Source organism: Pteropus alecto, unplaced genomic scaffold, assembly GCF_000325575.1.
Source record: "Pteropus alecto unplaced genomic scaffold, ASM32557v1 scaffold103, whole genome shotgun sequence".
NCBI classification, from domain to species: Eukaryota; Metazoa; Chordata; class Mammalia; order Chiroptera; family Pteropodidae; genus Pteropus; species Pteropus alecto.
The window spans coordinates 12,507,983-12,533,820 of record NW_006436288.1 but is presented as its reverse complement, the minus strand read 5'-3'; the positions used below and the strand labels follow the sequence as shown (position 1 = coordinate 12,533,820).

Genomic DNA, 25,838 nt, shown 5'->3' with positions numbered 1-25,838 from the left:
CCCATGTAAGTCTGATTATGTATACTTTGCCTAGGTATTTACGAAATAAAATTTATGTAAATATCTATTTTATATAAAATATGATGAAAATAATTGTCTTGTTTCAATCTCTCAAGTGCTCCATGATTAATATCCTTTGAAATCCATGTCACCAGTAGGTGTCTGCTTAAAAAAAAAATCTTCTTTCCTTCCCTCATTCATTCATTCATTGCATTGTTCTGTGTGCTTCATTTCAAGTCTGCTTTCTTTCCCAGACCCCACAATGACTATTTCAGTGCTTGCTCCAAGACCCGTCCCCTCATCTTACCAAGTAAATGCCTTCACCTCTTTCATCACAAAGTAAATACAAGGTAGAAAATGGGTACTCCCTCAAAACTCTGTGCTCTTTCTATAACCTTATCTGCACCCAATTCTTCCCTCTCTCTTATTCTTGCAGTGGAATATGAGGGCTCTAGGCTTTGTATTTTGCCTCTGATAGAACTTCATTCGATTCCTTAACCTCTTTTTTTATCTTTAACATCTTCCTTTTGCTAGCTCTTGTCAATTTTCTTTTTTAAAACACACATACAGGTAACCACCATCGAAATTATTTGAAAAAATAGCCTTCCTTTATTTCTTTTATTCTCTAGCTGCTACTACATCTTTCTGTCCTTCACAGCCAAACTATTAGAATGAATTGTCTCCACTCATTCTGTATACCTCCATCCTTCACATTCCCTCTGCATTATAGTGATATCTGTCCCTGCAACGAATACTCATATGAAACTACTGTTTCTAAGGGCATCAATAACCCCCTTGCTGCTGAATCTTAGGACTTGTGGGACTTTAAAGAGGGTTCCAGAGTTTAGACTAGTTGTTTAGCTGGGATGGAAAATTTTACTTTTTACACAAAACATTATTTGCCAATAATTTGCTTATTGCTAGTGTGTTCATCACCTAACACTCCTAATTTTACAACTATCCTTAGAGTTAGGGCTTCCATCCAGAGTTCTGGAAGGCTTTTAATAGCAGACAATTATTATACTGCCCTAATGAAGATATGTTCAAACTAAAGGCAGATTTCTCATATATCACAAGTCTAATCTAGGGTAGTCCAGCCCACTCAGCCCTTCACTGACGTCCTTCCTTTTCTGAAGTTGTTTTTTGTTTTTTGTTTTTTAAATAAGAGAATACTTCCATTTGGACACTTCAACTTCTTCGTAAACTTAAACCATCATCATATTAGCAAATTTAAATCTAAAGATAATATCCGGGATATCGGGTATTATGCAATTTACATTAAATGGTTCTTTTCCTATTTAATGGAAAGGCATTTTGTTAGGCCTGTAAGAGACCAATTCTCTATATAGAAGGAAGAGCTCTCACTTGAGGCTTCGAGTTTTGAACTTTGGAAATAAAGGGAGTTGTGCTGTAACAGGAAATGAGATGATGCCCAATCTCATGGATACTTTGGGTATGAAATAAACCACTAAAGATCCTGCAAAGCTGTGGGTATCACATGCAGAAAGAGTGCAAGGGGACAGCTCTGTGAACCTCATAAGTTAGCCATGAACTTCAACATTGGGGGTCCAACTATATTTGCACAGCACATGGTAATTTTTCTTTCCTTCCATTTTATTTACAAAAGCTTTGTATTAGTTTTAATCTGACTCCCTTTTGCTAAGAAGAGAGGAATTTGGGTCTATTTGGATAGTCTGAGATTTTATTGAGTAGTGGGCCCCTGAGGTCAGGGATGGTTATGCTAATCTTCATGAGATCACTACAGTGAAAGCAAAACTCAGGAATGAGAATGGTGAGGGCCCTTGGCCAGGAATCTGCCATACCTGGAGATTTCCTGAACAGTGCTCAAATCTGGAGGTCCACTGCCTTATTTTCACAGAAGAGCTGCTTATTTTACTAAGCCCCCTCCCTAGTGTCTCCTAGATACCCAAGCTTGTAACCCAGAAGTCATCTCAGTGAACTGTCATCCAAGGTGTCTTTATTTAAAATAAATACTTGAAACAAAATCATACTCACTCAAGAACAGTGCAGTCCAATGGAACTATCTGTGATGATGGCAATGCTCTATGTCTGCACTATCCAATATAGTAGCCACCAGCCACAGATGACCATTGGGCCCTTAACATGTAGCTCACAAGACTGAGAAACTAAAATTTTAAATTAAATTTTAGTTAATTTTAATATAAATAACCACATGTGGCTAGTGTTCACCATAGCGAACAGCGCAGCTCTAGATATTTTCATGTAATAAACTCGGAACACAAAAATCACAGAAACCCTTTTTAGGTTCATGAAAGAAGGTTTGACAAGTGTGTTCCAAGTTTGGGTGCCAAACACATTTTGTAACCTTTTCACCAAAAGGTGCCCATTCACTTTCTGCTCCCTTCTACAGTTACAGGAGTCATTGTCCCCAGCTGAATCTCACCTGCCTGGTTCTGTATCTGCATGCCCTCTACCTTTACTGTCTTCTGTTTTCCCATCCATCTGTCTACTGTCTGCCTACTTCCCTCTGTTTGTGTGCCCTCCTACCTAAAAGAGCTTTTATTTCTGTTTTACACAGAAATGAGACAACTGGGCCTAGGGGATTGGTGTCCAGATTATTCAGTATATAGAATGTTCATTTAGCCTTGCCCTATATTTTCAATAAAATATAAATCCATTACAAATTCTGGCTTTATTCCTCTCCCGGCCTCAAGCTAACATATTACAAAATAATACTTCTGGAAAAAATGTTGACATGATCATCTTAGCCATGAATTTATTTTAATAATCTTAAATGATGGATCGTACCACTTTTGGCCCATTCCACTGAAGCTAACAACATCACCATCCAGTAAAGAAATGGTAGCATGAACCTGATTTTTCATATCCTCTGTTTGAAGACTCTGTTTGAAGGCTCTTAAGTGTCAAGGGCTTCACGAAGCTGCTTAGAAGCAGGAGAAGTATCATTAAGTCCTTAAGTTTTTGTGAATCTTGCTCCCCTCAGAAGTCAGCCCCACTGTGTCTTGTATGTCACCAGCTTCCCTGCCCCTGAGCTTGAGCACACACACCGGTGTGGAACAGAATTCACCTGCGCTGAGCCTTCTAGGTCGCTGATCACCTTGCTTCTGCATCTGTCCGTAGGGACCTCTGCACACGTGTGAGCGTCCCACCAGCCACGGGGATATCTAGTGTCTGTCTCTAGGGGCGGATGGTAGGGATCCTGTGTAACCTGGGGCAGCCAGGGGGCGGCAGTGTCTTGGGAGGATCCCGAGGAGGAAAAGCAGCAAGCTCTCAGCCCGGGGGCGTGGCAGGTGTGGCTCATCACGTTGCAGGCTGAATAGAATGAAGAGCAGGAGTGGCGGATGATTCAGGAGCGCTAGGGCCTTTTCGTGCGGACCGCCTTCTTTGCTCGGTTTTCTCAGCCTGCGACCGAGAGAGGTGGACAAAGTCCCGGTTCGTGGGCGCCATGTGGGCGCTGGCCGGAGCTGGTGTGCTGCTGCTGTTCGCCGTGGACCTCCGCACCAGCTCAGGTGAGCCTGGTCCTGTACGCCCAGGCCACAGGAGCCTGACTGCTGGGAGGGACACTGCAACTCCTCAGGCCAGAAGAGGAAACGGTTGGGGGAGGGGAGGGGGCAGTGCAGGCCCAGGTGTTCCCGAAGAAGCTCCTCGGTCAGTTTCTTTTTGAAATTCTCGAATTCTGGAGTTCACGTTTTTAGGCACAGCTGCTAACTTTGCGTTCTGAGCAGCCTCTGTGAAGGAAAAATAACCGAGTCGAAGTAACTTAGAGCCAAATATCTGCCGTCTGGGGTAGCATATATTGTTCTCCAGTATCTTTGATAGAACATAAATTATGTATCGCTCTCTCTCCCAGAGTAAGGCCCCCAGTCGGTCACCACAGGGAGAGCTGGAGCATCTTGCCTCCAGTTCTTGTCTTGTTAGGGCAGCTCAGGCTGAAAATGGGCAGGGGAGTCCTGAGGCAAGTTCCAGCCAAGGCGGGTAAGGGTAGGGTCTCAGGAATATCTTGAGAAAAGAAAGGGGATAGCCTGCAGCTGAGTGATATCAGGACATCTGTGCCAGGCCAGGAAAATCTGAATGTGAAATCTTGGTAAAGTGAACCTTTTAATAAAGTGCACTGTGTGAGTGTGTGTACATACATATGCTTTTTCAACAGGACTGAAATGTGGAGTTCAAGCAGTTGATTTGAAAAGTATGGAGACTGTCTCGGAATCAGAGTTTTTTACTATAATTATTAGTTGGAGAAATTCAACAGTTGATGGACATCTGTGGCAGGTCAGTATAACAAAGGCATTGATTTCTTAATGAGAAAATGGTGAATTATGTCCTTTGTTTCATATTTCAAAACTGCAAGTTAACATTTTTCTCTCGACTCTACTCAACCTCTCTGCCAGTTTACTTCATATCTTATTAACCAATTTATCATAAGAATGTTATATCATAATAGAAGAGTTCATTTCAAATATTTCTGAGGGAGACAACATCCCTGGGGAGATGCATGTTAGTTGTGTTCATAATTTTCTTTTTGGGCAGGTTTCCCTAAAATTATGTGAGCACCATTTCTGCAGAGGAAGCTTGATTCAAGGTGATCTGGCGGTTACAGCAGCACACTGCCTGGTTAGACTCAATGAGTAAGTTGTGGATTTCTAATACTTGTCAAACTTTGATTCATGATGATAGAACTGAGAGATTTGATGCTTTAAACACCTTCCACAGTTAAATCTCAATCCCTTTCTTAATTTTGACACCTGGTCTGCCTACCCACTGACCTTCCTGATTCCCAGAAACTGATATCTGTCCCAAGATTAGCCACACTTCCTGCTTTACTGATAAGAAACCCCAGTGATCGCAGATATCATGTATAATTCGTGGAGTTAGTGGTGGAGAAAAATAATTACCCATTCTAATAAAGGATTAACATTAAATGTTAAATGGATGCTCCAAAGTTTTAATAATCTTTGAGTTTTAGTCATTAAGAGGGGAAAACACCGTGGAAATAACAGATACTTGGCTGGATTAAAAGAAGGTATTAATAAGAGGAAAAGAACAGTTCTAGGAACAATTTTTATATATTGTTAAAAATGATAGAGCATGTATAGACTGATTTATTTATAAAAGAAGAAAAGAAGGTCACACTTATTTCACATAGAAAGGATGGTAAGAGAAAGAGTTCACAGTGTAAATACTCTGTGACTGAAAATTATGACTTTTTATAGATCCCCATAACTTATAGGGAATTATGACAATTGTAATCATCGACAAAGATATATATATATTTGGTCTTAGAAATGCATATAGGTACATTAATCACTTTTCATTTATTTACATGAAACTAAGACAGTCTTTCTTGGGGAAAACAACTACTGAATGAAACATTTTTCTTTGGTTTTAGGAAGCAAATTAAGAGTCTGACTGTGATCGCTGGAGAGTACAATCTCTTTCAGAAGGATAAGCAAGAACAAACTATCCCTGTCTCAAAAATTGTTATCCATCCTGAATACAATAGAGTTGGATATATGAGTTCTGATATTGCACTGCTGCATCTAAAACACAAAGTCAAGTTCGGTAAGTAAGAAGAGTTAGAATACAAAAAAAAATTATAATAGAAAAGAACTTTATTAATTCTGTACCAGCTAACTTTAATTTCTGTATATGTATTTAATAATATTAGAATGGCTAAGTTTTATTTCTTTTTAAAATGATTTTTATAATGTATAAAAAAATCACTGTACAGACTAAAAGTCCCAGCCACAAATTATGTATGCTTAACTTAATCAGCATTTTAAATACTCTAAAGTCTTGGCTGGGCTATAATGTAGACCATCTACCTCCCTATACTCAGCTCTAGCCTAGGAGTTTGGAATATTTGAAAATTTTCTCAGAAACTTATCCTTTCTGTCATTATTATGGACTAGATAGCTGACACTCTCTCAACACAGATAATCTAAAGTTGGATAAAATAGTAAAAACATATATTTTAAAAATGCAAGAATTGAAAGTGTTCAGTGGACCAAAACAATGAAAACACACATCTGGAGGAGTTAGCCAGGAACTGAAGTAAGTGATTGCTTTTGAGACATCTAATTCAGGATCCCCAACCCCTGGGCTGCAGACCTGTTAGGAATAGGGCCACACAGCAGGAGGTGAATGGCAGACAAGTGAGTGAAACTTCATCTGTATTTGCAGCCTCTCCCCAGCACTAGCATCACCTCCTCAGCTCCACGCAGACCATCAGGCATTAGATTCTCATAGGAGCACTAGTCACTGGTGCCAAAAAGGTTGAGAATTGCTGATCTAATTGATCTTTTAGAACCTAGAGCTTTAATTGATCATTTAAAGAGACTACATAGGAGTAGGAATGGGGGATGGGAAAGTCTGATTACAGCCTCTTGTTTAACCTGGGACTTCTTGAAAAGTAATGCTTTGGAAGATAGGGAAAAATATGTCTACAGTCATACTGCTTAATGTTCCTGATCTCGTCTGATCACGGAAGCTGAGCAGGGTCAGGCCTAGTTAATACTTGGATGGAAAAACAGTTGAAATGAGAGGGAAATATGCCACATGTAGTGAGAGAATAAGGAAACCTACCTGCCTGAACCTTGGCTCTGGATGGAGAATTCTCAGAAGAATCTGTATTCATGAGCCAGTCCTCATTCCAGTTCGATGCTCACATTTACATTACCTGTGACCAAAAACTCCAAGTGAAGACTTTAAAGTTGTTCCAGGTGAGTAATTGGGGCTTCTGGCAGAAACAAAGGTAAATCCTCTCTGAAGAGATGAAGCTTAAATCTCAGCTTCGAGGTACTCCCATAAAATTTTAATAAATGTGAGCACACAATTAAAAGCATGCAAAAAAAGTTGCCACCAAAGAGAGAGTCAGAAATAGTAACAACCAATCAGTCTTTCTAGGATTACAGATGTTAAAATGAGATGCATAATATAAAAATGTTTTACTTAAAGTTAAGCAAAGGTCTATCAAAAATGACAAAAGAACAAGAAACTATTAACTGAAAAGGAAGATTTGAAAAGGAGCCAATAAAACACTAAGATATGAAAATATAATTGGAATTAGATTGCAGAGTAGATCAGATATAAGGAGCTAGATCAGACTACATGAACTATAGGGAACTAGAAGATCTGAAATAATTATCCAAGACACAAAAAGAGTAAGAGAGAAGATAGACTGAAAGAGTCAACGTCCAGTATGAATTTTAGAGTATAGCTAATGGGAAAGAAAAGCTATAATTTAAGAGAAAGTGACTGAGAGTTAATTATAACTAATGAGATACAAATCTTCAGATTTAACAAGTTTAGTAATCCCAAAGTATGATATTACAAATAATTTTATATTTAGATATATTGTGCTAAAACCACAGCATGCTAAAAACAAAGTGTGGATGGATCTCAGAAGCATCCAAAGGAAAATATTATATTCCCCAAAAAGGAAAGATAATTAGACTGACAGCTAATTTTTCAACAACAGTAATGAAAGTCAGATGAAAGTAGAACAAGGTTATCAAAATACTGAGAGAATAACTCAAACTAGATTTGTATATCAAAAGAAACTATTGATTTTTTCCTTCCATTTATAAAAAACTCTGAGAAGATCTGTGTTAGCTATGTCAATTTCACCTTCTCAGTTCTAATAAGCATATATTAGGTTTGAGCTGTCTATTAGACATCCACTACCACCACACTACCAAATTTGATCTTGTCACAGTCACTGATGGCATATGATTTGAAATCTGTTTTCCATCTCTGAGTTAGAGACTTTGAGGCAGAAAAAATTGGATGAAAACAGGAGAAAGTACTGGCCTTTGAAGCTATACAGCCTAAACTGTATTTCCTATTATATGAGATGTGATGAGTCCTTTAATACAAATGCCAGTTTTCCCATCCAGAGAAGGGAAGCAACTTCTCTCTTGCCTGTTTCAGAGGGGTGTAATGAATCGAAGGAAGGATGATAGATGTGAGGTGCTTTTTCAAATGAAGTGCTTAAAAACCTGAGCTTTATAATATTTTAGGCAGGTTTTGCTTTTTTAAATTGAAGTGCCTAAAAAGTGATTTTCCTAATATTTTAGGCAGCCTATTTTTACATCTTCGTTTGGGATAATGGACTCGAAAAGAAAAAGAGTAAAGCAAGGATTTTCTGATTAAGGAAAAGATGTTTAGTAAGACAAATCATTGTTTGGTTTTTGGAAACTGGGCATAAAAGAGTTGGATAACGCCTAGAGCCTAGAACATTTATTTCTTAGAGGGCAGTGGGACTGTTAACAGGTCGAAGATTGTTGAAAAAGACTACCGAGTTTTGGAAAGATTCCAGATGAGATTGCTTTGCATTCAGATAAATGTGAGACATGGAAGACACTGAGGATTTATGGCCCACTGGGGTTTCTTTTCTTGAATGAGAACATGAATTCATGTAGAAATATAAAGATGTAAAGGATTACTGTTAAATTATGTAAGACTACTTTCAAAATGTTTACACATGTTTCTAAAGATGTTAGTAAAAGGTCATAACTGACCTTACTGGGAATTAGAAGGATGACATTGCAACCACAGGGACAGTGACTTAGGACGACCTTGGAAGATGCAGCTGATAACATGTGCTGCATGAATAGTCTACCATTCATAATTAATAATTCAACTTCTGGGTGAATATTATGAATTTTCAATTAGACTTAGAATAGAGAGATGAATCTTAGGATTCTTCAATTTGTAGATCATAATTCTAGCATTTTATAACTAAATGAAATTTTAAAGGTCATTTCCGGCTATTCTCTAATCTTCTATTGGTTGGATGTCAGAAATTCAAGCATAAACAACTTATTCTCACATAAGTAATTTTCATTGCCTTTTATCTTCTAATGTTCTATAAAATATCTTTGGTAATTATGAGGTAAAGCTTAGATAATAGATCTTATCTGTCACACTTTACTCTGCCATTAATTATATGTTTTCTACCTTCCCCTACCTAGCTTATGTATTTGGAAAATAATAGTACCAGAAAATAAAATAATCTTGATAAAATTTACAAGTTTAGACATAGAAAATCAAGTTGGATGTGATGATGACTGTGTATCTTTGCAATCAAGCAATGGAGTACTTGTTAGTAAGTATGTCACATTTATTTTCATTAGTCATTTTATAGTTCCTAAGAGACCAAAGAGATGCTAAAGGATCTGAAATTAAATTTCTGCCCACAGACCCATTATTTTATCTTCTATAGTGTGCCCTTCTGAAAGAGGTGGGGGTATGTGCAGTAAAAGTGGAGCCAATGGCCAGCATATTGACTGAGGTTTCTCTATTCCTTTCCCAAGTTTAATAACAGTATTGAACAAAAGTGATGTCACAATTGTCAGAAAACTTCTTTTCAGTGCATTATTTTTTTTTATTTTTGTCACAAAAGTGGGTGCACGTTTGCAACTCTGGTAAAGACAAATGAGCAAATGGAAGAAATGTAAAACAACCATAACTCGAGCACGTAGAGATAGATGCTGTTAACATTTTATTATATGTTCACTTACATGTACTTACTATACACACTGAACTTTACTGCACATTGTATTATAATGTTCTTTTTTCTCATGACACAATAGATCATTTCATGTCATTAAATTTCTTTTATTGAAGCTATATACAAGCATAACTAATATATGTATTTAATTGAAATATTGTGTTAAGCATGATAGAGTCTCTAGAGCTGGTGTAAAATTAATCTCTAGGTCTCTGTAAGGCCAGTAAGATTAGCAGAAATCTCCCTTCACAAATATTTGACAGGATGGTATAGGCAAGATGTCATGCTAAGTGTTGTAATATTTATTGACCAAATGATTTCATGCTTCAGGCCTGATATTTACCCAGAAATTATTCATTCAAACAGTCATTTGTTAAAAATCAGTTATATACCAGATCTCATATCAGGTCCTGGATATACACAGAGTAAAAGCAGTCTGTGCTCCAATGAATTTGCAGTTTGAGGAGATAACTAAAGGTATACCACAAAGTAGGAAATGACACAGAATAGGAAATGTGCTGTGGTGATTCAGAAAAGGTAACTTTTATTTCTGTTGAGTATCTTGGAAGGATTATGGGAGAACTGGACTTTGAGTTAGGCCCTGAAAGATGAGTAGAATTTGGACACAGGAGATTGGGTTTGAGAAAGTGAATGGAATATAAAATCATAGAAGCAGAAAGTGCGGAATGATTAGAGATTGTGTTTAGAGTTCATGGAAGATAATATTAGAAAAACAAACATGTATAATTTTGTTTCCATCATTTTTTTAGTAATCTTATTCCAATTTGCTGACAGAGACCAATAAGGCCAAAGTTACATTTGTTTCTGATGCAGAAAATAGTGGCAATGGCTTTGAGTTTACCTTTAGAGCTGTACAAAAGAACTCAGAAGCAGGTATTTCAGATACATTAAATCCCTGTTCTTTCTCTTTGACATGAGGGTGAGGAAGAGAGAATGCCTTTGGCCACTCACTTTGGATTTTCCAAATACTTCCATAGGTTCATGTCGTGGGAGTGTGACTGAATTTGTGGAAGAAGGGACGATTCACTCTGCCAGTTACCCTGATTTGTATCCCAGGAATGTAAGCTGTCATTGGTTCATTCATGCTCCAGAGAAACACGTTATAAAGATAAGCAACAAAGGAAGCTTTTTACTTCATTGAGAACTTAGCTATGTTAGTTAGATAGAACTTATTTTATTTGAACTGTGAAATTCCCATCATGACTAGGAGCTTCTATTTGCCTTTTTTTTTTTTTTTTTTTTTAACTCCTAAAGGATAAAGGAATCAGCAGTTTAAAGGGAACACAGGGAAAAATATGCCTCCTTCTCATCCGACTCTCATTCTACCTCCCGGTGGCAAACACTAAGTTTCTAGATCATCCCTAGAGAGAGATTCTGAGAATATACGAAGACGTATACATTTATATTATTTGGCAGTGCTTTTTCTACTTAAAAATATCTCAAAGATCTTTCTAGATGAGTCCACAGAGCTCTTTAAAAACTATATAAAATTATATTGGATGTTACATAATTTCTTAAACCAGTTTCCTATTGATGGATATTTGGTGAGTTTCTAATCTTTGCCCATACCAATAATGCTGGTATATTCCTTTGTCACTGTTTTTAGACACATGCAGATGAATATAACTACCAGAAGTAAACTTACATGAACCCTAGGTCAAAGGGTTTATGCATTTAAACCTCATAGTCCTTGCCAAATTTCCCTCCAAAGAGGCTATAATTATTTATTTGCACTTCTATCGATGGAATATGAGGGGGAGTACTAAGAGCCTTTTAATTTATAGAGAGGAACTTTTAAACTTTATCACTTCTCTTCCTTGACCTCTTCTCTGGTTGTTTTTATATTTGTACAGTTGGCATTTGAGGACTTTAATACTGAATTTAACCAAAACTGCATTTATGATGCTGCTGTGATTTATAGTGATCCTGAAGAAGAGCATGAGTTAGGTGGGTAATATTCTGTCCTTTAAACGTAATCCCGAAAGCATGAGACTAACCAGAGTAATTGAGGTATTGGCTGGCTTCCTTGGGTACACAGAGGTAGAGTGTGAATATGAATTTGTTACACTGGAAACTCATGAGCCAGCAATAGATTCACCAGTAAAGTTTTCATTAGAAATATGCCAAATTTGAAGAATGTTTCAGAATATTTGGAAGATGAAAAGGAAATCTCAGGGAAAAAGAAAAACAGTAACAATGAGTACATTTTTGACAGTTATTTAAAGTAAAATTTTAAACCTCCTTCTTTTCTATAGTAATCCCTTACATTGTTGATATATCTACATCCAAGGAAAGTAACAAAGGTAACCAAAGTTATAATTTCTGCTTGAGTCTTAAAAGTTAATTTTTTGAACTAAAACTTCAAATATGCTTTCAATTTGGACCTACCAATTTACTAAATATAAAAACTTATCCCTTCCAGCCATACAACCACATCTTTAACACCTACTATTTGCCCCAGGCTAGGCGTTAGTGTGGGTTGGGGACCAGGAATATAGGTAGGTTTGGAATGTTTATTTGGATATTTAGGACAGGCGAGTGGAAGCACAATCCCCTCATCCAACAGAACATGACTTGTGTTGGGAGGAGGAGAGGTGGTTAGGCAAAGCAGATTTCAGTTGTCACAGTGTAACCATTTTCTATTTGGAAGGAGGAATATCAGATTTGGGATTTCTTTAACTTGCCTTTTTTCATTGTCTACAAATTAACAATCAATTGAGATTTCTATGCATACTAAAAATCGGATGTCTTTACCTTATCTATAGAGTTTTTTCCCTGCCAGATAAAATTATAATGCATTACTGTCTTGAAACTAGTGTTTAATTCCCACATGACATAAAAGGGTGTGCCTACATACTAAAGTTGCTGGAAAATAATTGAATAATGTTTTACCTTTGTTTTCTGATTTTTAAACATTTTTTTTATAACTATAAAGTAAACTTTTCTAAAACTTTTACAGCTAAGCTTTGTGGAATCTTCAACCCTACTCCAATATTCAGTCCCGGAAACATGATGGTGATTCATTTTAAAAGTGATGATGAAAATAACTTTCGAGGCTTCAAGGCTAGATTTACTTTTTTGCCCTCAGGTCGGTATAAACAGCAGTAGTGATTTTTACTTATATAAACAATTCTAGGGAATATAATTTAGCCATGTTTACCTAAATTTAGGGTGCTTGAAGAACCTCAGTGGCAAAATAAAAATGCAGATTCCCGTACCTAACCCCAAAGATTTTGATTCTATAGATCTGGGATGAGGCCCAGGAATCTGTTTTTTAACGAGCACCTCAGGTGAAGCCAAGAAACTACATCCACTAGGTGATCAAAAACTATCCTGAGTATTTTATGTTAAAGTAGATAATTCAGATTAGAGAACATAATTCAGAAATGAGATTGATTGGCTCTGTTGTGGAATGATTGAAGGTTTTGAAGAATCAATAGGTTTCTAGGCATTCTAGAAGATAAAATAGCCTTTACCCAGACAAAAGAAATATCAATTACAAGGACCCTAATGTGAAAGAGAATAGATGATGTACAAAAAATCTACAAATAATTTGACATAGTTTGACTTTTGGGGGGAAATTATAGAATTGGCAAGAGTTAGATGATGATGGACGTAGGGCATTAAATTTTAAGTATCAGAATAAGATAGCTAGCTAGCATTTATTGATTACTTGCTCTGTACCAGGTATAGACTAAGCATTTCACATGCATTATCACATTCCTCCTTAAAAACCTAAGAGACTTGTACACGGCTCCCCTTTTTAAAGATGAGGGAACAGAGGCTTAGAGAGACAACTTTCCCAAAGGTGCATACATAGCTGATGGAGAATTCTGGAACCAGAATTCAACCTTGGTAGTAATGTGTGAAATGGGTATGATGATTAGGGGTGAATTTACAGGTAAGGAGAGTAATGAGGAAGTCATTGCAAGAATTCATTCTAGGTGTATTGCTTGATTAGATAGGTTGTGGGGAGCGGGTATATGAAGGAGAAAAATTCTAGCGTGATTTTCAGGATTCTAGCTTGAGTGGCTAGATGAATGGTAGAGACACTAACTGATACAGAGAAATACAACAAGACCATATTGATTGTTAAAATTGATTGGTACCATTTGAGACGTGGATTTTTTTATGAGCTTGTGGGAGATCTAGACAGAGAAATCTAGCAATCCTAGATCCTAGAATTCAGGAAAGAGATTTAGATTGAGGAGACAGATTTGGAAGTCATATATATGTAATGAATAAAAATAGGATCATAAACAGTACCTTATGGAACATCTTTCAGGCTGGAGAATAGGATCCTGAAAAGAAGACTGAGACTGAGACGAGAAATCTTTAGATATATCAAGAACACCAAGAGAATAATATCATGAAGCCAAGGAGGGAAGAGATGCTTAAAGAGCTTAGATACAGCAGGGATATTAAGAGATATGTAACAGATCATTTCCATGGGATCTGGCATTTAGCATTTGAAAGGTAGTGTTAGTGAGATTAACATAAAAGTGGTTTTATGACTGCCCAGGGTAAGCAAGTAGGGTCAGCTAGTATAGGCTACTCTAAATTATTTTCAATGAAAAAATTTGTTTTTATATCTATAGACTTTTTAAACAAAATTGGATCAACATCACCTCCCCAAAACCATCCTGTATCTTCTGAAAAAACTATTCCCTATGGTGAGTTGATGACCATGTCGTCTGTTTTGTTTCCTTTCTTCTTTGACTAGATGTCTGTTTTGGAAAGCCTCATCTTACGTTGATATAACTCCACAATGAAAAAGAATAAGTTTTGTATCTAGGACCATGAAACGTCTACAATCTTGTTTGGGTTTGCATATAAACTCATAGATGGAAGAAGAAATAATAGGAAGAAAGGGGTACAGAGGACGATCCTTTGTCCTCATCTATTCTTGTGCAAACAATATTTAAAATATCTTCCTAGACTCTGTATTTAATATGATTATGCATTTGGGGGAAAAGGGCGGGGGAAAGGTTTTTTGTTTTTGTTTTGTAATACACACTGTTAACTTTTAACTTATTTATGATCTGAAGTATCCAGTTAAATACCACGATCCTTCATTGCTCTGTATGCATGTACTGAATATGTTCTGGTTTTGGGGCTGTAATATAGAAAGTTGTACAAGGAGCTGTAAGAGGTGAAAATATCTACCTCTTACAGGGGAGACAGAGAAGGCTTCATGGAGAAGATAGCACCTGAGCTGAGCTTTAGCAGTATCCCAGACAAGAGAACAGCATTTAGATGTCTGAGCAAATTTGGCATGTTTGACGATTTTTAATAGTTTATACAGTGAGAAAGAAAGAAAACAAGGACATATAATGAAGAATCTTATATGCTCTGCCAACAAAATTTTCCTACTAGAATATAAGTTCCATATAATGTAAATTCTAATACAGTTGCTTAGCAGAGTCATGTAGGCAAGATGTAGATCACAGCTTTTAAAATCAGATTCCTTAGTGGTGGTGGTTGGGAGTCTGTATTTTTATAAAGCTCATTATGATTGTTCACCACAGCAAGCCATTGGAGGAAAAGTATGTTCTTAATTATTTCAGTTGTACAGGTCATTAGTTTCATCTCTGCCGTAGGTATCTGTGGCATCCCTCCATTTAGCCCCCAGTGGCTTTCCAGAAGAATTGTGGGAAGGGGAGAAGCCTGCCCCTACTGTTGGCCATGACAGGTGGGTTTGAGGTTTCTAGGCAACTACCAGTGTGGAGGTGCCATCATCAGCCCAGACTGGATCCTGACTGCAGCCCATTGTGTGCAATTGTGAGTTAAACTGAAGATATTTTACTAAGGTATTTATAGACCATACCTAGGACACAAATATAACTGTCTAATTACTAAAATCATCCAGATTAATATCTTTCAGTATTTCTTCTACATAGCCATGTAGCTTCTATTTAAACAATGTCAGCAAAGAAAAAGTTAATCAAATTTTGAAATTGTTCCTCCAATTTATGAAGATCTCTGATTAATATTTTGAGCCTTAGTCTGCTTCTCTGTAGCAGAAACTTATTGGTCTAAATTAATCATAGTTCCAGAAAAGAACTAAGTCTGTTTCTTCTTTCAAATAACAGTATTTCCTATTATTGAAGACTTCTCTCACATTGCCTGTCAATTTAATCTTTAAGGTAGATACTCATTGTTCTATTGTTATTCAGTAATTCCAGATGCCTCACCATACGATGTACTTTCCTTGGTTTGGTTTAGTATTGTTCCTCTTAAAATAGGATTCATAACAGTGGAGAGCACAATCGATGGTACACCACCTTGATCACTGGACTGCTAGTGAACTAAAATTTTGGCTGACTTTTTCAGTGTTTTTTAATTGTGAACTATGCCATGATATGAAAAAATGCAAATAATATATATGTAATGTAATATTTGTGTCCCTACCACCCAGTTATGGAAGGATCTTTATATTTACCTTTTAAAAACCCTTGGGGCCCCTCCCAAGAAGTAAACACTATGCTAAATTTTCTATTCATAATTTCTTTTCTTTTTATAATTTTTTTTTGTTTGTTTTAACATCTCGAAGTTCTTAAAACCAGTATGTTGTTTGGTTTTGATATTAACATAACAGAATTGTAGTTTATATTCTTCTGACTTACTTTTGTCCTCATAACATGTTATATAGATCAAGTTGTGTGGATGTGTATAACTGTAATTAATTCATTTTCAGTCCAGATCATTTGAGGTTAAGTTCTGGACACCGTATTTGTAAATACTCCCCAGATAATCCAATGAACAGTCAAAGTCAAGAACTACTCCCAGTCTCTCTGATCCACCTTGACTCTTCCTCTGCTCACTCAAAGTGGGCCAGTCCTGCTCCTCAAACATGCTGAGCTTGTTTTTGTCTCAAGGTCTTTGTAGTTGCTGCCTTTCAGGATATCACATTACATTTAGTTGTCTTGCCTCCTTAGGCTCCTCTTGGCTGTAGGTTTCACAGACTTTCCTTGTTTTTGATGACCTTGACAATTTTGAGGAGTATGCATCTGGTATTTTGTAGAATGTCCCTCAGTTTGATTTCATCTGATATTTTCTTCATGGTTATACTGGGATTATGGATTTGGAGGACAAAGACTGCAGAAGCAACATGCCATTCTTATAATATTAAGGTACATGCTATCAACATAATTTATCACTGATGAAGTTAATCTTGATCACTGGCCAAGGTAGTGTTTGCCAGGTGTCTCTACTGTAATGTTATGTTTTCCCCTTTTCACACTTACTCTTTGGAAGCAAGTCACTAAGAGTAGCCCACACTCAAGGGGTTGGGCATGAAACTTTACCTTCCTGAGCAGGGAGTATCTATATAAATTATTTGAAATTCTTCTGCATGGGAGATTTGTCTCTTCTCCATTTATTTACTTGTTAAATCATTTTTTTATATTGGTATTGGATTCTGGAATATTTATTCTCTAATATTACATACTTTATTGTTCAAATTGTTCTAGCTTTGACCATTGTAAGGTTTTTCAAGGTGGCTTCTAGTCTTTTTGACACACCCCTATAATTTTGTGACACTATAAGATGCCCCAGGCTCATCTATTCCTTGCTCAGTCCTAGAATCAGCGATGCCCCCAGTTAACACTGATTTATCTTATTGGAGAATGGTATGAGAAATCAAGATCTGAGTTCTACGTGTACTGGTTGCTACTAGGGCTTTATTCTAGTAAACTTCTAGGCCCTCTCAGCTGACAGAGCTAGAAAATATAAGAAAGCATACTAACCCATTTATGTAAACATGAGCTAAACATGAGTTCATGAAGATGTTTCCAATTCAATCCAGTACCACAATGTTAATTCCAGGCCTCCCCATCCCTTTTGAGAGGAGCCCATTTTACAAGAAGTCTATCAAAGTGCATTGTTATGTCCTGTGGAAAAGAAACCTCCATAGTAGCTAATTAATTAATGAAAATTAATGTATTGGGAAAGATAAATATTAGTATTGATGCCAGAGGGACATAAGAAACTTTGGTAGACTCAGTTGTCAGGTAGCATAGTCTGTTCTTGAATTTATGTGGTGGACCATGACACCTTACAGCAAGATATAGACCACAGCAAAACCATTCTTCACAAAACTATTGTTCAACTGTTCAACTTGATGAGTCAGTTAAATTTAATAAACGCAGAGTATTTTCAAGTGAACCATTTAAGTTAACCACAAGAAGAATTTATATGCAATTTCATCAGCAACTATTCTTGATTTTTGTTTTAGAAATTTGTTATAGTACTAATGCTTTGGAAAAAGACAGGTAAAGTTATCAAGTAAAATCTAAACTATCCCTTCATTTCACTAATCCACTCTTCCTCTATATTAAGTAATCGATATCAAGAATGTTACCTGATTTTCTATTAATATTTATGCACATGTGCACATATTTTATAGTATTTGTATATATCACATATTATTTTATAACTTGCACATAACATTGTGCCTTATATTTATACTGTATGAAAAATGTCCATGTGCTTTATTTTTTCTTCAACTTTTCATACTTGCCCAACTTATTAACCAGAGGAGTGTCTTTTTTGAAGCTATTCCTTGAAGTGTATGGATTTTAACAGCACAGGTTTTGATATGCTGATACAACAAAAGTAGTATGTTCCATTCATTCCTGCCTTTGTGGAAACTCTTCAGCTGATCCCTTCAGGCGCTTGTTTGTCCTTGTCTCATCTTCGTCAACCCTATAGGACATCCAGGACTCCCCCGCTCCCCCCACTCCCCTACCCCGCCCTCCCCTGCCCACTGAAGAGGTTTTCTGAAGGGGACTTCTGAGCATACAAATCCATTGAAAAGGGATGTTCGTCATGTGGAATGAGTCATTTGGAGAGATAATGCAAAATCCTGGAGCTGAAATAGATGTCATTTTTGCTGAAAGTCACCAGGGGCCAGGCTGGCTGACGTTGTTGGGTAGAGTTCCAAAGACAATAAGGACAACTGACTGCAACATTGTACCACCTCCCATATATCTTCCCTGGCTCTTGTTACCCTTTGTATTAGTTCTCAAACGTTAGTGTACACTAGGATCACCTGGAAGGTTTCCAACTCTTTAAGAATATTGTTAAAGAGAATTTGTATTTCTAGTAAATTCCCCGGCAATGTTGTTTCACACTTCAGGAAAAGCTGGTGTTCTCCTCTCACTAACTCCACATTGATATTTGTATTCATGTAGAATTTTTAACTTACTTTAGGAGACTAAACTCACTTTGTAATTATACATCAGAATCTTTCTGTCTCAAACTAAATAAGCAGTTTTTGTCAATCTGAGCCACTTTCTTTGTGTAAATTGGTAGTGACAATTTCTCCTCTCATAGCAGTGACACATGTTCCATTGTTGGATTAGGGATAAGACTCAAAATATAACAAGTGAAATTTGATTATGGGCAAGTGGGAATAAAGCATGGAAGAATTCGTCAATTGAAACCTTGAGCTATTATCTCATTATTAGAAAAATCTCAGACTTCGTTGCTTCATAAAATATGTGTTGCTCTGTCATATGCTTTTCACGCAGTGTTCTCTACCAAATTAAAGGATATTTGATGACCGCACATAAAACTTCACTAGAAATCATAGTCTACATTATCAACTCTACTATAATTTTTATTATTTCACTGTATTGTGCACACGTCCTCTAAATAAAGAAGTAGAGTGACTTTAAGAAATAAGGTTTTTTTTTTACTGCCAAGTAATAATTTGGAGGGTGACTTTGAAAATAAAGTTTAATCCTTCCATTAGAGTGCATGGCAGATAATAACAATGATAATGGCTACCATTATGGAGTCATTACCATCTGCAAGGTACTTGCCAAGCACTTTACCTGAGTTAGCTCCCTTTATAAAGGCATACTGAAACACATGAATAAGCCAGACTCATCATGCAAGGAATTGAAATGAGCATGGTTATGACTTAAGAGAAGATGCCTCCATGTATTAAAAAACTCCTTTGAATAAGATGTGTCGAAAAATAATTTCAATAACTTTACTTTTCCCAAAGAAACACTTTTGAAAAATGGAAGAATCTCTAAGCCAAAGTGACAGAATAATTGTGGCAATTAGGTACTTTTTCCTCAGATATTTTTTCGCTGGAGATCTTAAATAAATGGTTGTTGATTTACGTTTTTGTATCATCTTTTTAAAGTATATCAAAAGTGTGCAAATGTTAGACTTATAGTTTGAGGAATTGTCACAAAGTTAGTACTCCTGTAACCAGCACCCCAGATTAAGAAACTGAATATTACAAATACGCTAGGTAGCAGGCCCTTCTTATGCCTCTTCCAATCATCACCCCATTAAAAGTAGCCAGTGTCCTGATTTCTAACACCATAGGTGAGTTTCACCTATTTTTTGAACTGATAATGTCTTTTTAACCTCGGTTCTATCAATACTCGTGATTTAATAAAAGACGCCGATTTGAGATACATTCCTGTAAGATAATATTTGGATACTTTTAACAGTAAAACATAGACCAGAAACTACCTCATTCTGAATGTAGTTTTTGTTTTATGTGTTCTCAATATCACTGTGAGATTAAAATAAGCTCTAATATTTCTTTTTGCTTCTCAACTAAAAAAATAGCCTTTGGTGATATTTGGTAAGGGCTCCAAAGTCATTTTATACCCAAAAGAAGGGGGCAAGATACAGAAGTAAGAGCTCTTCTTCAGGTAGATGAGTATCTTTCCCTGGTGAGAGATCACAGAAAGACACCAGACAGGGAACTGAGTGACACCTGGCTGAACTGAACAGTGTATGTTGGTAGGGCCAAATAGAATTAGCCAAATAGTGAAAAATGTCATTTCATGTCATACATTTGTTGTTGTTCTTTCTTTAGGAAAAATAATCCCCTCTTCTGGAGTGTTGTTGCTGGGGACCATGACAGAACTCTGAAAGAATCAACCGATCAGGTGAGAAATGTTTTTAAAGGTTATTTTGCCTCTACTCTATTGTCACATGCCAGGGAATTCCTTTAGCTAAACTATATAATTAGATATCCCACTCTTAGTGCTCCTTTATATTTGTAATTTAGACCAACATTTAAAGATACCATTTGAGATCACACTTTAATCTAAAAATTAGATCAAGTTGGTCAGAAAGTACGAATTCAGGTCCACATAGTCTGATTCCTCCAGGACTGAAGTCCTCAGAAAGTGGTTCATGGCCTCCTGCAAATTATAAACAGAGATTACTGATTTCAAATTAAGTCATCTTCATTGAAATCTGTAAAGATTTCAGATTTATTTTATCGTGATGTAAAGAAGTAGTTTGACTCATTGTCTTAATCTTGTCATCCTCACCTGGTACAGGTGAGAAGGGCAAAACACATCATCATGCACGAAGACTTTGATAGACTGAGCTTTGACTTGTACATCGCCCTAGTGCAACTGAGCTCTCTTCTGGCATTCAGCTCTGCGGTGAGGCCGATGTGTCTCCCACACAGCACGGAGCCTCTGTTTCCCTCTGAGATCTGTGCTGTGACTGGATGGGGAAGCGTAAGTGAAGGTAAACAGTTTATGTTTGCATAAACAATACTGCAAGTTGTTGATTTTAAAAATTTGTCATGGCAATAGTATCAGGCAGTAGCTACTTTAGCCTTTCTTCCTTCTGAAAGATAGAAGCCATGTTTTATTTAGTTGTAAGAGGTGATGAAATTAGAGAATGATCTGTTTTATGTTTTTCCTTTAGAGTAACCAATTACAGGTAGGCTAGATTGGTAAAGGGCCAGGTAATAAGTTTTTTAGGCTTTGTAGGCCATATGGTCTCTGTCATAACTATTCAATTCTGCCATTATAGCACAAAGCAGCCATAGACAATATGTAACAGAACGGATGTGGCTGTGTTCCAATAGAACTTCATTCATGAAATTTAAATTTCATATAATATTAATGTGTCACAAAATCTTGACAGATTTTTTTCAACCATTTAAAAAGGTACAAACTATTATTAGTTCCTGGATTGTACTAAATAGGCCCAGGGATTGGGGGTGGGGCTGGGATGTGCTTTCAGAGAACTGGCCTGCGGGCTGTGGTTTGCTGACCTCTGGGCTGGATTGTAGCATTCTTAAAGCGATAGTAAAATAGTGAAAGGTCTGAATGGGTTAATGTTCATGTTTTGCTTCTTTTCACTGTATAATTTTCTTTTACATTCTCTTTCTGTTTCTATGTCATTTATTTGTAACCTGTGAGCTTAAAAGAGAAGGGATTTATCTTTCTGTAGTTTTCACATTCACATCTTACTGTATGACCTGCAGCCAAATTCTATTTTCTTAAAATCTTTGCAACCACCATAAGAGGAGATTTTATCCTCCCTGTTTTGCAAATGAAGTTATGGCCCCAAGATTTAAGTAACTTACCAATATCCTATGACTGCTAAGTATCAGAACTAGGATATACAATTAACCATGGCTCAACTGATAACCCTTAAATGGCTGAATGGCTTTTTAGTTTATTTAGAATAAAATCTGAACTCCTAGCCTGGGTTGGGCGCTAGCTGATTTGGCCTCCACTTAACTCTCCAACTTCATTTCCATTTTTTTATCCCTGGTCTTCTTTCTTTCTTTTAAACACCAAAATTGTTCTGCGTTCTGAAGTTCTGTATCCTTTTTTTTCTTCCACTTGGAATATTCTTACTCTAGTCTCAACAGCTGCCTCCTCATCATTCCCTTCTCAACTCAAATGACACTCCCCTTCTCAGACCACTTTGCTTCAGCAAGATTGTCTTTCCATCACTTTCTGCCTTACCCACTTTTCTCGTCTCATTGCACATAAATGTTCTTGATGTTATTTTATGTCACCATTTTCTACATCTCATCCTTTAGAGTAGGAACCACTTGGAGACAGAACTCTAATTCACCATTCTTTCCCCAAGGCCAGAAGTGTACCTAGTTGTGGAAGAAATATTCAGTAAATATTTATTGACTGGCTGGCTTCAAAGCCCTTGAATAAATGTGCCCTTTCTCTAACATCTTTGATCTCCACCAACTCCATGATCACCAGACAACTGAGAGGTGGTTATAGTCTCATAATAGATGAATCTATTCTTTCAGTCTCAGAGAAAATAAATTCTTGATTTTGAGACATGATAAGCCACACCAATATAGATGGTCCCTGAAAAGAAGAATTTAAATACATTACTTATGTATTAGATGAATACATTAAAGAGAGCACAAGATTTAGAGTCAGACCTTAAGAGGCTGGAGTCATAATTCAGTCCCATAGGAGATCAAATTCTCAGAGCTCTGGCTTTTTCGTATGTGAGATCAGTGATAGCCCATCTCACAACGTTGTTGTGAGTGTTACAAGGTCGGAGTGAAGGGCTTTATAAATATCAAGGTCTTATATAAGCGTAAGGTAATTTTTATTTTGTCCAAAAATGTATAAGGCTATAAAATACTAAACTTAATTATTTTAGTCATGAATCTAAGATGATAGAATAAGTTATATAGAATACATGTTAATGCAGGCCTGGTTGAGAGTCAATTATGAGAAAAAATTCTTTAGTGTTCATCGTTTGTCATTTTAAATTGGAGTTGAGTTTAGGTCTCAGTGACAATAGAGGAAGAAGTGGAATATGATTTTGGTTTATATTAAGAAATTATAAAAACATTGATAGTGCATATTTAAAATATATTTTATGTAATATGTTTATATGTATAAATATATACTCATATAAATCATGTATAACACCAATTCATATCTCGTTGAATTTTTTTCTGAGTTCTTATGTAGCAATCGAAAACACTAAAATTTAAATCAGAAATAAGCTAGGAAAAAAGTGTTTCTGGACTTGTTCTCCTGCCAATGTATTTCTTTTACAAAGATGTCACATCTGGAAATGAAGATACTGCATAAGACACTTATATTTTTTGATTCAATATTCTAAATCTGTTCAGGCAAAACTGAGTGATTGCAATTATGTTGGTGCAGAGCAAGTTTGAACTTAAATATATTTTTTAACATCTTGCCATCATTATTAAGCTCTCTTTCTGAATCTATTTCTTAATTAGACAGTGGCCTGGCAAATCGCTTACAACAGTCCATGTTAGAAAGAGAGATGTGCGAACACACTTACTATTTTGCTCACTCAGGAGGGATAACAGAGAAGATGATCTGCACTGGCTTCACAGCTACTGGAGGGAAAAATTTCTGTCAGGTGAGACGATTATGATTTTGCTGAGGAGGATAGAAAGTTGCCATCTGTTGGACAGTAAGAGAACACTCTCAAAACCAGAGACAACCAAGGTCTTAGCCTGTGTCTCATAGCATCATGCCACATCCCCTCACCCGAAAGGCTGGAGAGACTACAGAAAGAGTGAGTTGTCCAAATTTGCTGAGATGGCAGAGAGTGGGTGGAAGCAGCCCACAGCCAGAAGAGCAGGTGGGTACATAGAGGAGCCAAGAGAAGGTAGGAGATGGCAGCTCTACTAAACTGGCCTGCAGATGGGAAGATGTGTTCAGATATATTTAAAGCTTTGGGAAAAGAGGACTGAACAAATAAGGATCTAAATTAGTATATCCTATTTATGACTGAAGAGTTTTATTGTTTTAAATTTTACTAATCTCCAGTGTACTCACACTTAATTTTCCACCACAGGTTAAAATAATTGTGAAGAAAATGAGAACTTTCAAAGAAATGATTTTTTATATGCAGTGGAAAACAAATCACAAAGTAATAGTTTAATTTCAGTGATGTTATAGAGTCACAAAGCTGTACAGATGTATTCACACTGGGCAAACAGACTATTGGCAAGTTCAGAATCAGCTAAGAAAAAGACGATATGAACAAATAGCTTGCAAACACTAGCTTTAATATTCGCCAAGCCAGCTGAAGAATGTAAATTCAGATATACAACCAAAAAGGATTTCTAATACTCTGTAGCCCACCTTTAATACCTGAGCAATCCAACTAAGGGAAAGTGTGGTCTACAGGGCAGACGTACTTCTCCAGATTTATCATTTCTTACTGGTCTAGAGTAGAAAGAAGAAAAGATGAATCTCTAGTCTTTACTGCTTTTTGGTAGTTCCCCCCACCCCAATCACGAAACATGAACCAATGGATGTCACCTCTACAAGAAGGAAACTGGGCATTTATATAGAAGTCCTTCCGTGTGAAAACATTAGGAAAGAAGGAAGGAAGTCCCTTCTTAACACTGAATATAAATTTATTTCACTTAAACCTAGTCATGGTGTCCAGCACTCAAATTTAGTTATATGTTGCATATCTTAATTTGCATCCCCCAGAAGCAGACCCTGTGACAAGGATTCAAGTGCAGTGGTCAGTTTAGGAAGTGCAGATATTACCAGCAGGAAGGTAAGGAGGAGGTGTAGGGAAGGCAAGGCTGCCAATCTAGGACATGCCATTAAGCCAGCTACCACAGTGAGGGACTGAGCTTAGTCATGTGACAAAACTCTAGCAGTGATGCAAAACACAGTAAGAATATTTATCCCTTCTGGAGGTTGAGGGAGCTGTTTCCCCAGGATCATAGTTCCAGGGCTGCAGGGGGAGCACTTCCTACTTCTAGCCTGCTTCATGAATGGGGCGAAGGGTAGCAAAAACCTTCAGACATAGAGCCAGGATGTGGATTGAAAGATATAAAGAATATGGGAATGGTACACCTACATTTGCTAGAGGACATACATGTTATAAAAATCAAATCGAAAAGTACTCTGAATTAATGTGTTCACTCTTACTCTTTGGGGGTATGATTTTATGAGTCAAGGAAATTACAAATGGTTCTGCTGTCTCTGTCACATGTGAGCATCTAACATGAAGGGAGCACTTTAATCACTATCAAGAGCTAGGGAGGGGCATTAGATTCCTGTCGGAGGTGAAGCGAATATGATCTCAGTTGGCACTTATTCTTATTTTAGCTACATCCAACGGGTCCCTTCTGGTTGCAGTGCAACCAAATTTATAGCTAGTACAAGAGGAGGAAAATAGAGAGTTGAGATTCTGACTAATAAATGTGGCTAGCTTTCTTTTACAAATTACTAAAAGGGTAACTTCAGAAACTTGCTTTGATAAAATGGACTCTATTTCTATCAGGTAATTGATTTTTACTCTCCTGTGAACACTCAAAGGTCATGGACCTACTAATGTCATTTCTCATCAAGAAGGTAAAAATAAGAACATTGGGATGTAGAAACATGGGAGTTTCTATGTAAAATCCTGTAGTTCTTTGCTCATAACACATTTCAGATTTTAGCTATTTTAAAACATTTCAGCTTCTTTGACCTACAAAATGGTCTCTGTTGTCACAGAGTGATGTAGGTCCTGATCGCTGATTTTT

The 25,838-nt window shown here is 36.8% G+C and overlaps 1 protein-coding gene across 1 annotated transcript in view; it reads left to right on the top strand.

Moving 5' to 3' along the window:
• The first annotated feature begins 3,448 nt into the window (after positions 1 to 3,448).
• Positions 3,449 to 25,838, top strand: part of OVCH1 (ovochymase 1) — a 64,629-nt gene continuing 42,239 nt past the window's right edge. Inside the window, 14 exon segments of the mRNA XM_025047376.1 lie at positions 3,449 to 3,512; positions 4,154 to 4,272; positions 4,531 to 4,628; positions 5,390 to 5,569; positions 8,976 to 9,109; positions 10,292 to 10,408; positions 10,513 to 10,647; positions 11,393 to 11,482; positions 12,495 to 12,623; positions 14,134 to 14,208; positions 15,136 to 15,316; positions 20,385 to 20,457; positions 20,857 to 21,052; positions 23,556 to 23,701. Of these exon segments, the coding sequence (XP_024903144.1) occupies positions 3,449 to 3,512; positions 4,154 to 4,272; positions 4,531 to 4,628; positions 5,390 to 5,569; positions 8,976 to 9,109; positions 10,292 to 10,408; positions 10,513 to 10,647; positions 11,393 to 11,482; positions 12,495 to 12,623; positions 14,134 to 14,208; positions 15,136 to 15,316; positions 20,385 to 20,457; positions 20,857 to 21,052; positions 23,556 to 23,701 (1,737 nt within the window).